At 34.6% G+C, this 17,122-nt stretch overlaps 1 protein-coding gene across 1 annotated transcript; it reads left to right on the top strand.

The window, feature by feature from the left end:
* The first annotated feature begins 7,345 nt into the window (after nucleotides 1-7,345).
* On the top strand, nucleotides 7,346-17,122 carry LOC114724893 (RNA-dependent RNA polymerase 1-like). The gene is given in 6 exon segments (XM_028911346.1): nucleotides 7,346-7,484; nucleotides 8,560-9,099; nucleotides 10,414-11,350; nucleotides 11,353-12,298; nucleotides 12,726-12,876; nucleotides 16,068-17,122. Coding segments are annotated over 5 exon segments (3,387 nt in total). The 5' UTR covers nucleotides 7,346-7,484; nucleotides 8,560-8,583; the 3' UTR covers nucleotides 16,905-17,122.

Here is a 17,122-nt window from a genome sequence, read left to right as displayed (position 1 = left end):
AGGATCCTTTGTACCATAGGATGTCCTAATTGTAAAGCCAACCGGCCACAATTCACTGATACAAAAGATAACCATAGCAAGCTTATAGGAACAGGAGAGTTACATGGGAGTGGTAATGTAATGAACATAGTAATAAAAAATATGAAGACATTAGGAATAAGTCATGTTCGTGAAGTGAGTGGACAGGGATGGCGCACTGTAGTGTTTCAGCTCTATCACATATCAGTTTTAAATAGACATGAAGTAGAACATATCCATATGTACTTGTGTGAAATAAAAAAAGGCATAGAAGCTTGTAGCAAGCGTAGTCTTATTAGGATAAAGGATACAATGCAGTCACAGTTTGGATAAAGGTATATAATGCAGTCATATGACTATTCATTTCATATGGCAAGCAGACAATAGGGATATACACAAGTAACAAATAAGAATTGCAAAGGAATTGAGAACTGAAACAGGGAACGCTGGTAAACAGTGGTAAAATCATTGCACATGATTAAATTCAAATACATTGCAGAAGATAGGCAGAAGATGTGGACGAATGGCTAATCATCTTGTCAACTCATTATAATCAACTATTGAGTAACATATTGGGATAAGGCAAATTGAGTAACAGGACGCGTCGCTGTAGTGTTTCAGCTCTGCGACGTATCAGTTTTATGACATGAAGTAGAAGATATGCATATGTACTTGTGTGAAACAAAAAAAGGCATCGAAACTTGTGGCAAGTTATAATTAAAATAGTTTCACACAGTGAGCTAATTATGATGATCATCACAACCCAATACCAGTAGCATACGTCACATCATTAACATAAATGCAACACAGAAAGTGGTAACTTATACGAAGCCGCAGAAACCATGACGCAGAACAGAATATATATAAGTTCTTCTATATATGTCTCTCACGCTATCCTCATTCACATATCTAGAACGCTTATATAAACCGAGAATAGATATTGAGATAAGTTTGTCAAAATGCCTCCTTACGAAGGATTTTCAGAAATTGTGTTTTACGCTCTGCTCAGGACATGGAAAATCTATGGAGTTAGATTTGTTCGTGTAACATGCGGCCCTCTAGAAATATCAGCACACCTTAACTTAACTTCATACCGTATTGTCTTGAAGGCTTCAGAGGCAGGAATCATAGAGGCCGGCACTGCAGAATGGTTTCACCATCGGTATATACCGTTCCGATGCATTTACGGGCTCATTCACAACGAAGGTATACACGACATTGAATGGGATATCTCAGAATGCTACAACCTGGAGAACATCAGCTTCTTCTTGCATACGATCCAGAAATACAAATCATCATTCCGTGTTAAGATACCAGTCAGTTCATCTCACCCTCTCTTGATTGAGGATGTGACTATGAACTCATACATGAAAGTCTTCCCAGTTGCTGGAAACAATCTTGCTCGATATTTCCTCAGCTTAATTGATACCCATAACAGAACTCAAGAAACAAAGGAGGAGGAAGCACCCATGGAAGAGATTGAAACAACAATATCATCGTCTGACTCCAATTTCATCGCAACAGAGGAAGGAATGTCGACTAAATTAATGGAAGGAGGAATAGATTGCTGCGAATATGGCTTACCTTCGGCAAATGAACTCGGCGAAGCGTTAGGGTTTGTAACTAATGGAGATTACGGGTTTTGAAGGATAAGCGACAAAGGGGAAGAGGGGAAAACGACGAAGGTTGCAAAATAATAGGTAATATATCATTTTAGGTAATATATTTAGAGTTAAGATAATAGGTCCCACAGTAGCCGGTGGCTTTCTATATAAAATAGTATAATTTTACATATATTGTAGGATGTCCATGGCATGGCACGCTGCTTAGGATATGAGTAAGTCATAGTTAATATTATGTAATGTTATGTTATTGTATGCATTTTAAAGTGTCTTTGTAATGTCTAATTGAACTGATTAATATTAATATTATTAAATTACTATTAGTATTATTTGATTATGTCTCTTTTTTACATCTTTTAATTTCTTTTAATTTCAATGAGTAATCAGAAGTTAGAATAATTTTTTGTAAAGCTCATGTTTGTCAACTATCAACTGCCCATCAGTAATGCACTTGTAAATGTAACTTGCAATGTAACTTGCAGACATTCAAATCATTAATAAATTACTATTAGTATTATTTGACTATGTCTCTTTTTTACATCTTTTAATTTCAATGAGTAATCAGAAGTTAGAATAATTTTTTGGTCATGGTACTATTTTTAGTCTATTCCAAATATATTCTAAAGCTCGTGTTTGTCAACTGCCCATCAGTAATGCACTTGTAAATGTAACTTACAAACATTCTAATCATTAATAAAAGTTCATGATAATTTTTAAAAAAAAGGATAAAAATAGGTTATTATAGGGCTTCAACAAAGTTAAGGAAATAATATTACAAACTTCATTAATGATAATATCATTAGCCATGATGATTTTAAATCCTAACTATTTCAGCATCGGTCTTCCAGAAGACAAAAGATAGTAGCCTTCTTCAACAATACCAGCCACCTCAGGATTAAAGAAGACTCTTGTAGCTTCACCAAAAGAGGTTAGATGTGGCCCCCCTATATAAAAAATGACAATGCTTAGAAAGAGAACTAACAAATAAACAAAAATACATTCATACTACTTTCATGATATATTCTTACCGGGTTGAAAAAAACTGGTACCTATAACATGTTGTATTGCCACAAACACATGTTCAGTGTTAGTAATAGAGTTATATGATGTAATGGTGGTCTCAGCACACTCTCCATGCAAAGTACATATAACAATATTTCTGAAAGTAATTATTCATTAGTTAATATTATTGAGAAATCAGTATCTATGAATTGATACTAATAATTGATTTGACAATAAATGAAAAACATATTATATAAAATATAATATAACATATACCCTCCTTCTTCCTCAAAGTGTTTCTGCTCAAGTATCAGCGTAACTTCTTTACAATACACACCATTTACTTTAGCAATTGTTGGGCTCAAAAGCTCACGAAGATAACCACAAGCATCTAATAACAGATTAGAAAACCAAATAATAGATTAGAAAAACATATAACATATTAGCAAAAAAAAAATCCATGAAGACCACGTCAAACATTTTCAACGAAGCACATGTAAAGAATTTTGCATCCAACATTTTCACCTACCCAGCATACCCCAATCATGATAATAACCATATGATAAGCAATCAACTCCCCTAAGGAATAAAGACACTTGAGGAAGAAGTTCTGCTGCATCTAAAACCACCGTCCCTTCCTGTAAATAAATATGGTAACTACTATGAACACCAAGTCCATCAGGCCTCACAGTGAAACCAGAGATCCTATATGACTGGCCTTGAACTAATCGACCACAGAGACTGTCAAGCACCGTATCATCTTCTATAACAGCTAATACATGGGTACCCTGAAAGATTCATGAATGATTCACCAATAAGTAAACCGTAATGAAACCAAACCTTAGACTAATAGAAACATTTTGTATCATAAGCCAAAATGACGAACCATTTCATCAAAGACCAACAAATCAACAGAAACCAAAAACCTAAAACTTCTTGTAAAACCACGTCTCCAAACCTTCTTCTCCCTGAATATAACCCTCTCAACCTTCACCAAAATACAGCCTTCACATCTGCCATAATACAAATCTACCAAAGCAACTGGATCTCCTACCAATGTGGACATGATTTTTGTCAACCGAAGATTGAGAGAGGAGATGACAAGAATATGGGAAAAGTGGAGGTAATGGGAATAAGCTACCTATTTATGCCCGTGGCCTCATGAAAAAGGAGGGAACATTATTTGAATTTCAAGTTGAAGCTGCATCTGTATCGTTCAAGGAGGGAAAATGTGAATGAAATGCATGACATTGTGAAATAGTGTGTTTGTTGGAGGGAAGATTTGGAAAACAGGCGTGCACGCAGCCCAAGACAGTGCAAACGGCTTATGAACAGTGTTTCGGTGGAAGAGTATTTTATTGTAGATTGATGCCCTCCCTTGACGTCCTTTCTTCTTTGTCTTCTTATTACTTTTGGTATGCTAAAATGAAGAACATGTGAAGGTATATATTATATGTGTGTGGATTGATCCTTTGAAAAGTTTGAGATCAGCTTCCTTTTAAAACGGTAAATGCTTTGAATTATAAAGACTCGGTTGAAGCATTAAGCTTCTAGGATGAAGGTGGAGATCGGAATTTATGGAATAGTTGTTATTATACTCTTTTGGTTCTATTTATTTACAGGGCAAAAAAATTTTTTTCATATGAATGTATGATTTCACTTTTTATTTATTATTGTATTGACTTTGTTTAGGTGAGTTATAATGTATACTAAATAGAGATAAAGTTGAAAAGTTGATAAATTTTAAATGAGTTAATAAAATTTAAGGTTTTTCTTGGTCCGTCTGAATCATGTTGAAAGTAACTTATAAATAAGACTATAACAGTATTTGCCAGATAACCTTTTTCTTGCAGGTGGTTGTCCTTGATTGAGAGTGTGCTTGATGATGACTGCGATCGTTCAAAAGAAGTTGCCATTTTTATTGGTAAACCATAATTTGGGTTGGATAATTACCAATTAATTTTTATTGGGTTATACAAAGTAGGAAACTTAGAGAAGCAAAGGGGCTTCAGCTCAATGAAAATAAAACCAGAAGGCAGAAGCATCTGTTAATTTATTTGATGTTCCTCCAACATTTTTTTTCCTTTTCCGTATAAGTAAATGGATCTCTAGCTAATTGGTGCAACTTGTTATTAAAACAGCATCAATAACATACTACTTCCGGTCTTAATTATAAGACCTTATTATAACCGAGATCTTATAATTAGAATCAGAGGTAGTGCGCAATATTATGGTTTGATATTTAGATATGACAAAGGATCTAAGCAATTGGGCAAATATGCTGAAAAATCCCTTCTTTTTCAAGCTGCAATTAATATTTGTATGATATACAAAAAAAAAAATAGAAAAATAGAGCACACAAAACTAAAGGAAATTATGATTACCTTGTGGTAATTTCTTATTCAGTAGTTACGATCATCACATTTATTGTGATTATTATTATTATTATTATTATTATTATTAATGTGGACTGATTTTGTATTTATTAGGCTATTTCATTTTTCTTCATAACCCTATATGCACTGATCAACAGGAAAATTAAATGTCAAACACGAGATCCTGAGCTCGAGGGAGGGTATTAATGAAATTAAATGGGGGTGGGTTACTACGATTTACTTGGTCATTTTCATGCAGGATAGTTTTTCTAGTACTATTTTGTTTACGTTCCCAATCACAATTATTGTAGATTCACTTCGGATTTATTAGACTGTCTCATTCATTTGTTCTTTTTATAAGCCCTCATGGACGAATTAATAAATAAGGCACGGTTTAGAAAAATCATTGGCTCTTTTCTCTCTCATTTTCATGCTTTTTTAACTTTTAATAATTATATATATATATAATATAAGGTGAGGAGATTGCTTTTGATCTTTGCGTGGAACAAGAAAAGAATGAAATGATGGAGGAGGAAGAAAGGAGGAAGAATGAAATGGAATATATGGGCCCCTTCAATACTTCATCACCAAGTTGCTTTTTTTTTTTTTTTGACCAGAGATAATACTTCTTCATCACCAAGGAGTCTTCCCTCATGGGCTATGGCTTATTCTGCTCTTTATTTTCATCTCTACTCCATGGATGAGATTCTTCTCTAGCTTGCTTCACTCATTAACTTTCCCTAAAGCAAAAAAAGTAATAATAAAAAAATGATTATATTTTTACATGAAAAGTTAAACGTGTTTCCGCTCTTAAAAAAAAAAAGGAAAAATAGATGAATGAATTGTATGTTATTGGCTATAAATCCTGTTTATATATATAAATATAAATGGGCAAATTGGAATAACAAATGAGCAAATAAATGGCAAAGAGTAAAGACTGTCCCATGTCTACCAATTACACATGGCTATGTCTAAAAACTCAGATTTTATTTTTTAATTAATATAAGTAAAGATATATTTTTTGTAGTTAATTCAATACAAGTCATGTAAGAAATCAAAACCATAAATAACCTAATATTATCAGTAAAACAAATTACATTTTTAATTCTGATTTGTAACAGTACCTCGTAAATCATTAATAATAAAATAACAGTTTTATAATAAAAAATAGAAGTAAATCTTGGATGTTATTTGGGAATATTCTTCGATTGTCCAATTCTTCCATATTTTTGGCATGAAAAAAAATCACATTCTTGAATGAATGGAATAATTTTAAAAGGAATAGGCCAACAAGTAGCTCAAGAGTCTTTCTTACTCTTTTATCTGCAATAAACCTTGCTCTTATTACCAAAAAGAAAAGAAAAAACTTGCTCTTAACGAAACAGAACTTTACATAAATTATACTCAGTTAGTCTTTAATATATGATCTATTTAACTAATTTGATTAGATTAAAAAAATAGATAAGTTAGTTAATTATAAAAACATGACATGTTTTTTTCTAAAACATCATAATCATCTTCCTTAATATTCATTTCCCTCTCCTAATGGGTTATAGTTGAGAAAGTATCAATAAGGATAATTTTAAAAAAAACTGATAAAAATAAAAAACAAATTTTATCTTTAGAACTAAAATTAACTTAATAACTAAGTATTATAATAAGCGTGAGAGGAATAGAGTTTTATCCTAATAAAAATTAAAATAAATAAATAAATAAACTGTGAACATTTTCTTTCTTTATTGCCTGGTCGAAATTTCGCTTCACGGATCATAGATTTGCTTTTCAAGGCTGGGACCCATCTGTACGGACCAGTGCATCCCCATTCGCGGATTCCTTCAGAGATTCTCTCTCCGTTTTTTATTTTTTGGCCGGGAAAAAATGTTAATTATATATATATTTGTAAAAATAAATTGAAATAAAAATCATTTTTTTCAGATATTAATTCAAACAAACTCTAAATTAATTTTATATTCGAACTTGGTGGTATAGTAGTATGGTAATATCACCTTACATACGTCTTCAGCTTTCGTCAACACGTTATTGTCGATGTTGGATTGCTTTCGGCGAACCAGGAGTGTGCTTCCATGATCCCAGATTCCTACTGCGCCAGATAAAATATAAAATTTTAAATAAAAATTAAAAGGGTGAAAAGTAATTAAAATAAAATCTAGATACTTTTATTAATTTTTCAAAACTAAAAACGCATAGAATCATTTCTTATTTTATTCACTTTTTTATTTTGTTTTCTTGACTGACTTCCCGTTAACTTTTTTCCCTTTATTTATAGGCAGCTTCCTTCGACGTGCCATGAGAAGTGGCGAGAAAGGAAGAGTGTAAATCTGTCATTGATGGATAGTGAGTAGCAGTCAAGAGGGAGAGTGTTGACTCCAGTTGACAAGTGAAGAACAAGAATTCATCTCTCTCTCTCTCTCTGTGTCGTTGGATCCCTTGTCTCGTGATTGCTCTGGTAAGACTCAGTTCTGGATTTTGATCATCTTTTTGCATTTTTGATGGATGATGAGTGATCACTAACTCAAACCTCTACTGCTCTCTACTTCGATTCATGCAAATTTGTGGTGCACGGCTGATCACTACTCTTGCAAGAATATTACGTTTCTGCCTGAAATATCGCGGTGTTGCGTTCTTTCTCGTTTTCTTTATTCAAGAATTTTGGATGTGTCGGATTAGTTGTCTTGTTGGCGTGTCATTAGATGTTCAAAGTGTTTTTCCTTTTCTGCTTTGGTGCTTTGCTGGGTTGCTCTAAAACTTACTCGTGGTGATTTAACTTAATACAAGAGGAAAAGTTTTTCTTGAAAAAAGAAATCTCCCTTGGATATAAATTGGACCTCTTCGGTAGACGCGTTTGATCCGCTTGGCTGGAATGGAATGATTGTCCTGTTTAAAAGTGTGTGAACATAAATCTATTTCTTACTTGTTCTGAGATCGGTTGCATCTTGTACCTTCGGATATTTAACGTTTGACCGTTGTTATATTCACTTTTTTTTTTTTTAAAATACTCAACAGATGACTCTTAATTTTCACCAAGGGCATGTGTTTGATTGGTTACCTTTCAAAATCACATGAATTGCACTATTTGGTAACTTTTTTGGGAATGCTATTTTCACGACAGTAAGTTTGAACTAAAAAAATTACACCCTGAATTCTATTTTAGAAGATCAGTCTCTAAGTTTTTTTCTTTTGTTTTTTTTTTGGTCCAGAAGTCCATCTAAGCTTGGTTCTTTGTTTAGACTGTAAGATACTGTATCACTAACTCTTGTGATTTGCTTTATGGGACAATTTTTGTTAGAAATGGTGATTCACAGCATTCCAACTTCTAAGGATTCATCAAGCTCTGTTGTGTTGGCTACCTGACGTGGCCTTCTGTTGAAATATTTATTTTCGTTCCCCCTTGCTCATCATGAAATATGCTAGAAAAATTTATCTGCATTTCATCCTTAACATACTCCTGTTGTGAATCACAGTAACATTTTTCTTTCTGTCCTTTTTTTCTTGTTGGTTATCATTTCATCTTCCCAATACAGGAAATTTTATAGAGCTGGCATACGATGGGTAGAACAATCGAGTTGTATGGATTCCCTTGTGATGTTTCTGTGTCCACAGTAAAGCCATTTGTAGAGGAGATTACTGGTGAAGATACTGTTTATGCTATTAAGATAAGGCAAGGCAAAGGTAGAGTTCGAAGAGCATTTGCTATCATTCAATTCAACGAAGCGAAGAATGCTTCTTATCTCATCTCCTTGCCGGCCAAAAGCATATGGTATGGGAATTCCTACCTTAAGGCTCGAGAACTGGAAAATGATATCGTGCCAAAGCCAGTAAAATTTTTGCATAGCTTGGAGGATGTGAAGCTGCATTTTGGCTGCCAGATCTCGAGGGATAGATTCTATAATTTATGGAAAGCTGTTACTAAGGAAGTAAACTTTGGGATAGGAATGAGAAAGATGCAGTTCCTTCTGTCCTATAGGGGGGCGGATTACAAGCTTGAGCTTTCCTATGAAAACATTTGGCAGATTGAGCTGCATCGTCCGCGTGGTGAAACTGCAGAGTATCTTCTGATTCAGGTCGTCAAATATAACTTATTTAGTGGTAATTTGAACTTTAAAAGCATATACTTTATTTTCTTATACTGTTATGGTGGGTGTAATAAAAGAATTGTTACTGGAGTGATAGTTACAAGAACACCAACCAATTGTGATAGAAACAAGCCACTTGGCCTGCTGCACTTAAATGGTAAGGATGGGATAGAGATTGGTAGAAGTCAAGGGTTCATTTTCTTGACCACAAAAATAATGGTGAAATGAAACTAATACATTCAAGGTAATAACCGGAAAATAGAATATAAAGCTCCTAGATTGTCTGATTTCTGACATATAACAGAATCAAGAAAGGAAAAGGAATGCTGATTCAAATAATTCTGCTCGAGAAATTTAATAGATAGTAGTGAATAAATGCTACTCCATTAGATTTACTTTACTATTTTGAAGCTGAACTTGTAGAAGACTTACTTCCTTTTTCATTATGAGATTTGTTTGTGGCATATACGCATACAACCACAATTTGTGTGCGTGCGTGCATGCTTACATGTATAATTTATTGAAGGAGGAAGCCTATGTGTAACTTGTAAATTAAGTATACGTATGTCAGTTAGTTGATAGACATTAGGAGTTAATAGCCACTCGGGTTTAATAGCCTATAAAAGGAGGTTGTATGAGAAAGTCATACTCATGCCTGATTAGAAATTCAGTTATTGATTACTTTCTTGTCTCTTGGTTTCTTTTTCTCTCTTCTGTCTCTCTTCTTCTTCTGTCCCCTCCCTCCTTCCTTTAACTGCCTCTATAAATTAGGTATTGGTGTTGTTATGTAATGAATAAATGGTTAGTTAAGGGGTAACCAGTAGTTAGGATTATCTAGTTAATCGGGGTCAAGGGTAATAGGCTATATATGAATAGAGGGGTGAGTTAAGCTGTAACCGGGCTTCGGAATAATGATGAATTAAGTTCTGTTTTCTCTCGCCGCTCTCATCTATCTCTCTATTTCCCTCTGTTTCTCTCTCTTTCCTACCTTTCTTATGCAACAAAGCCTTTCAGATTATGCATACCTTTCACTGCCTGTCATAAGATAAGAGTGAAGACATTCTATAAGTACTAGGAAAATAGAACGTAAGGCCAACCCCTAAAGCTCATATACTTATAAAACAGAGCACACTAATGCTTTTGAGTTTTTGTCCGAGCTTATCTTCATACATGAAGGTGGATTCTTGTTAATTCATATGATTGCATATATTGCGTAATTGCATATTGTTATTATTTGTATTCTTCTGCGTACATGACTTCAGATGAATCTTGTATCTTTATCAATCTCTCTTCAACTTTCAGCTACTTGGTGCTCCTCGAATATTTGAGAAAGACGTGCGTACTTCAGGAAGTATATTCGAAGATCCTCTTCTCAATTATTGTAAAGATGTTTCTGATGATCAATGGATCCGGGCAATAGATTTCACTCCTTTTAGCTGTATTGGGCAGTCTTCTCATATATACTTGCAGCTTCCTTCACATGGACAGCGTCCAAATTTCAGGGAAAACTTTGCTTATTATAAGGAAAGTGGGAGCAAGTTCTCCTTGGAGGAAGGAGTTCCTTTTTCTAGCAATTCTAGTCTAGTCCCTATTGTTGCTCCTCCTCGGGGAATTGACATACCATATGATATCCTGTTCAAAGTTAACTCATTGCTTCAGCATGGATGTCTTGTAGGTCCAGCATTAGATAGTGGCTTCTATCGTTTGATTGATCCACGAAGAATGAATCGTGCTTTCATTGAACATGCTTTAGAGAAAATGTTTTTTTCAAAGGAACTCTGCTCTGACCCCTCAAAGTGGATCATTGATCAGTATAAAAAGTACTGTGCATCACAGGATCCTTCCCCGTCCCCTTCCATATCCTTAGATAATGGCTTGGTATATGTTCGCAGGGTTCAGATTACCCCTTGTAAAGTGTATTTCTGCGGCCCAGAGGTTAATGTCTCAAATCGTGTCCTTCGCCATTTCCATCAGTTCATTGATAACTTCCTACGCGTTTCATTCGTTGACGAGGAGCTGGATAAACTGTTTTCAACAGATTTATCTCCACGTACCTCTTCTAGCGGGCAAAGAAAAACTGAGATATATAAAAGAATTCTTTCCATCCTTAGAAATGGCATAGTAATTGGTGACAAAAAGTTTGAATTTCTAGCATTCTCGTCAAGTCAGTTGCGGGAGAATTCTTTATGGATGTTTGCTCCTACAAGCTGTGGACTTAATGCTGCTGATATTAGAGAGTGGATGGGGATTTTCGCACCATTAGAAATGTAGCTAAATATGCTGCTAGACTGGGTCAATCTTTTGGTTCATCTACTGAAACTTTAAGTGTTAGCAAGGATGAAACTGAGATGATTCCTGATGTGGTGGTAAAACGTGAGGGAATTGACAATATTTTCTCTGATGGGATTGGGAAGATTTCTGCTAAATTTGCGAGGAAAGTGGCTATGAAATGTGGCCATAAATCATCCACTCCATCTGCCTTTCAGATTCGATATGGTGGGTTCAAAGGGGTTGTGGCTGTTGACCCGACATCGTCGGTGAAATTATCTCTGAGGAGGAGCATGCTCAAGTATGAATCGGATAATACAAAACTAGATGTCTTGGCATGTAGTAAATTTCAGCCTTGTTATCTGAATCGGCAGATAATCACGCTCTTGTCTACTCTTGGTGTCAAGGATCATGTTTTTGAGAAAAAGCAGAAGGAAGCTATAAACGAACTGAACTCGTTGCTAACAGATTCATTAAAGGCACAGGAGGCTCTGGACTTGATTTCTGCTGGGGAGATATCTCATATTCTGAAGGAGATGCTCATCTGCGGTTATAAGCCTGATGCAGAACCTTTTCTTTCAATGATGCTGCAAACATTCAGGGCATCAAAGCTATTGGAATTGCGACGCAAAACTAGAATTATTTTGCCAAACGGAAGAGCAATGATGGGATGCCTAGATGAAACGAGAACCTTGGAATATGGTCAAGTATTTGTGCAATATTCTGATAAGAGGTCCATGCCATGGTCTAATGGTTCTGTTGCATATGGCTCTGAGAGATCTTATATAGTTACAGGTAAGGTAGTTGTTGCCAAAAACCCATGCTTGCATCCCGGTGATGTGCGTGTTTTGAAGGCTGTTAATGTACCAGCTCTTCATCACATGGTCGATTGTGTTGTTTTCCCTCAGAAAGGATCCAGGTAAGCTTATTTCATTGCATTTATATTACTTTACACAGTTGATATCATTTTATAGGAACATATGTGGGCTCAAATCATAGTGTATGCAGAAGATATACATGTGTGCATGCACGCACTATACATGCTATTAAAATATTTCTATTCTCAACTATTTTCTGTCTTACATGCACCGGAATATACCTGACCTGTTTTGCAACATTCTGTTTATGTCGAAGTAAATCTGGAGTATGATTAGTTCATGTCATAAACCATTTCATTTAATGAGGCGTTGAATATTTTCGCATACGGAAGAGCTATGTTTGTTAAGTTATTTGTCAATGAATTCTCTAGTAAGTTGATGTGGCTTTTTTCCTTGGTATTGTCTTGGATATTTTAAATTTACTTTTGTAATTTGTCTGCTGATGCCATAATTGACTTTCGATACAAGACCTCATCCCAATGAGTGTTCGGGAAGTGATCTCGATGGAGACATCTACTTCGTTTGCTGGGACCCTGAGTTAATTCCACCGCGCCAAATCCCACCAATGGATTATACTCCGGCCCAAAGCGTACAATTGGATCATGATGTCATGATGGAGGTATTGTTCTCTTGGATTCAACTATCCTCTTGCTGTCATTATGTCATGACTATTTTCCATGATTTCATTGGAATTGATCATGTCTAATGAGTCCATATTGAGTCACTTTTCTATGATCCTCTCATCGCCAATACTGCAAAGAATGTATCGCCATTAGCCTGGACCATGTTCACCTTGTTAAGGAGGGTTTCACATATGTGAACACTCAATTTTGTCCGAAACCCACAAAAAATATTAAATATAAATGAAATTAAAAAAAAGAATAATAAAAGATTAATATCCTCCTTTATTCTTTCTTGAAGGTTAAGTTTGAGAAATCTACCATGTGGCAAATCAAAAAAAGAAAATTAAATAAGAATATCCCTTTTACAATGAATAGTAATAAAATAAAATATAAGAATTAAGAGCCAATTGACATCTAATTTAAAAAATGTGAGGTGGACACATTAAAAAGGAAAATAAGAAAAATCAGAAAATGAAGTAAAAATTTCTCATTTAAGATGATTAACTCCTCAATTTAGAAATATCTTTTAGGGTCATAATTGTGAAAATTCTAAAAAACGAAAATTAAAATAAAAAATCACAATTGATGATGATTTGGTGCTTAAATAGGAAGTTACATTATGAGTCATAATTGAGGAAAATTAAAAAACAAAAATTAGAGAAAAATTGAAAAATCCTAGGTGGAGCCTATAAATAAGAGAGTAGAGGTTAAAGGAAGGCATTCAGAATTTTCCGGTGAAAAAGGAGGCAAGGTAGAGAGCTTTTTGATTATTTTATTTCATGATAATGAGGTGGGTTGGGGAAAGAGAGAAGAGACCTAACTAGAGAAAAGTTCATTGTTCATCTTCTTCTTTTTTCTACCTAAGGTAAGCCTACACTCTTGTAGTTATTATCACATTTGTGCACTTGAACAATGATGGCTAGAGGGTTGAATCAAACATGATTTTAGTTAATTCTCAATACTCTCATTCTCTTTGATTTGTTCAAAATATGCCGTTATCTATTATCTCCCATATATATTCACTTTGATATCTACTTTCTTCTCTTTTTTATTTTATTTTTGTCCATGTCATTGTGCTAATATGTATATATAGTTTTTTATTATTGGCTTATTATATAATGTATTCTTTTTTAAGCCAATTGATAAGTGCATCATCAAGTATGAATTTTCATTCCTATCTATTATGTTTAACTTGATTTTCATGTTGAATTACTTTTGAGTGTTCTTTCTTTTTGTTTCGAAAGCGCTTCTTTTTTTAAAATCTATACCGTGTGTGAGGTTTTCAAAACTTCCACAAGTATCTAGATTCATTAGTAAACCGTGTGAGATTATGAAAGTCTCTGCACGAATACCCATGTAGTTGTGGTTGTGCAAATTTTCTTTTTGAAATAAAAAGAAAGAAAATAATTTTGGCCCTGTGTTTATAAATAAATAATAAAATAAAAAGTCCCTTTGTAAATATGTATATATGTAATCTCAAAATGTTTTTTAGAATCATGTGGGAGTTTTAGGATCCCCACAGGTTCGAATGATTATTCTTCTGTGTGAGGTTATGGGAACCTCCGCAAAGAGGGTAATCCAAAATTTCTTTCAAAAAATATTTTCTAAATAAAAATACAAAAATTGTTTTCATATATTAAAAAAAATACCAACCCATAAAAAACATGTTTTTTTAATTGAATAAATATTTTCTAAAAAATACCAACAAAGTGACACACATTTTTATCTCCAAACTACTTGGGCTTTGATCCCTCTAAAAGATACGTAGGCCCTAGGTTTTTATCTCAGATCAAGTCTAACTTCATAAGTAATTTATTTTTTTCCTTTTTTAAATTAAAAAACAATCTTTGTTTCTATCTTTTTTTATGGTAATTAAAATATAACAAAAAAGTCATATTAATTTTGAGTAGTTGATTTAGGGTAACCGTTTTCTTGAACGACTGCCTAACACTTTCCTCACACACAATTGACTCCTGAGCTCTATCCGGTTTTCCTAGATCACATTGTTTAGATTTCCAAAATTAACCTTTTAAAATTTTGGTGGCGACTCATCTTTCTTTCCTTTTTATGGGATGACCAGGATTTGAGTGGGACAACACCTATATTTGTTTTAGTTCAAACATATTTTACATATATTTCAGAATATTTCTGAGTGTCATGATTTGAGGCTTACAAATACATAAACTGTGAAAGATGCCTCATACTCAGTTTTCCTCAAAAATGATCTTTCTTTTCTTAATAAGCATACAATTGTACACGTATGATTGATGTACTAAGGGGGTATAAAATAAAGCCAATAGGAGTTCACTTTTTCCAATGATGTAAGGGTAGTAAAATGTGTTTCTTGGTCATTTGGTCCTAATTCAATGACTCATGCAAAGGCATCTCGTTTTGAGAAAAAGTTAAAGGGGAAAGAAACAAGTATATGTCACCGAAATGTTGAACCACAGCACCAGCTTTTACAGCCAGGAGATGACATGAGAAGATAGTAGACCAATATGATTGCTGCATCCATGGTATGAGTAGGAATTCCATTGAAGATTTCTTTTGGTCTCGTACTAGAGTCCTTAGGAAAAGCAGCCTATGACCTGCAAATGCAACACAATGTTGAATGTGGCAAAAAGTCCACCAACTATTTCTTAATTTCTGGACATTCAGGACCTAAAAATATCATTATTCTGGTTTCCTCTTGAGTACTCATAATGGTTTTCCTCAGACTGAGTTCGCCGGTGTTGGATTTCTTATTTTGTAGGATTAGTCGACATATTTTCCTGATTTTGTTAGGAAGAGCCAGCTGTAATATGTCATCTCCGTCTAAGAAGAAATCTTATAGTCTTTCTGTTTACCTAGTCTTCCTATGTTCGGAAATTATGCTATTGTATTGATTGCCTCGTGGAAATTCAGTTGTCTGAGATTTTCTTTAGCTTTTTTCTAGTTTGGAGACCCAAATTTACCAATTTGCGCAGTAAGATATAAATATTTCATATCTCTTATGACCCCTCTGTTTTATATTTCTATTTACATTTATTATTTCCCTTTAAATTAATTAGTAATTACTCAACCAACCTTAATTTTAGTAATTCCGCTCCTGCGAGCCTTTTAGGGAAGTGAAAGAAATTGCTTTTAGATCCACTTACGAGATTAATTAAGGCATAACCTTTTGAGATGCTTGCTTTTTCTGTCGCAGGAGGTTGAGGAATACTTTGTCAACTATCTAGTCAATGACAGTCTAGGAATAATTGCAAATGCCCACACTGTCTTCGCAGATAGAGAGCCCAATAAGGCAATGGCTGAACCATGCATTGAGCTTGCAAAGCTATTTTCGATTGCTGTTGACTTTCCCAAAACTGGTGTCCCAGCTGTTATACCTCGTGAGCTGTATGTCAAAGAATATCCAGACTTCATGGAGAAACCCGATAAACCCACCTATGAATCAGTGAATGTGATCGGAAAGCTTTTTAGGGAAGTGAAAGAAATTGCACCAGAAGCTAACCCTACCGCAGTCTTCACTAGGGAAAAGGCTAGAAAGTCGTATGACTCTGATATGGAAGTCGATGGCTTTATGGATTATGTTGATGATGCTTTCTATCACAAAACCAACTATGACTTCAAGTTGGGGAATTTGATGGATTACTATGGCATCAAGACTGAGGCTGAAATCCTGAGTGGGAATATTATGAAAATGTCCAAATCCTTTACCAGAAGAAGGGATGCAGAAGCAATTACAATGGCTGTGAGATCCCTAAGAAAAGAAGCTAGAACCTGGTTCAACAGCCCGGCAAGTGCAGAAGATTATGGGGAGGAAGATCTGATGGCAAAAGCATCTGCTTGGTACTATGTTACCTATCATCCAAGTTATTGGGGTTGCTACAATGAAGGGTTGAACAGGGATCATTTCCTAAGCTTCGCATGGTGTGTTTATGATAAACTTGTCACAATCAAGAGGGAGAAAGCCAGCATTAGATGGTCTCTTCAACTATCTTCCTTGGAACGCACGTTTAGCAGGGGGCTGCGTCTGTATTGACAACTTGAACTTGGTGCATTGCATCTCATCGAATCTGCAGCATTAGCTGGAGACTGTAGTGTTCATCTAAGTTATATATAGCAAGGTGTGAACTTAACTTGAACGTAACCTTGAGTGGACTCGAGTGTTTTATGTATGTTTGTGTGTGTGTGTGTGTGTGTGTGTATGGTCTGTACTGATGTCTTGATCAAGACAAGTTGTTCATGCTAATTAATGTA

This window comes from Neltuma alba, unplaced genomic scaffold (genome assembly GCF_004799145.2).
Source record: "Neltuma alba isolate B1F8T4 unplaced genomic scaffold, ASM479914v2 tig00012201_pilon, whole genome shotgun sequence".
NCBI lineage: Eukaryota > Viridiplantae > Streptophyta > Magnoliopsida > Fabales > Fabaceae > Neltuma > Neltuma alba.
This window is presented reverse-complemented; position numbering and strand designations above follow the sequence as displayed.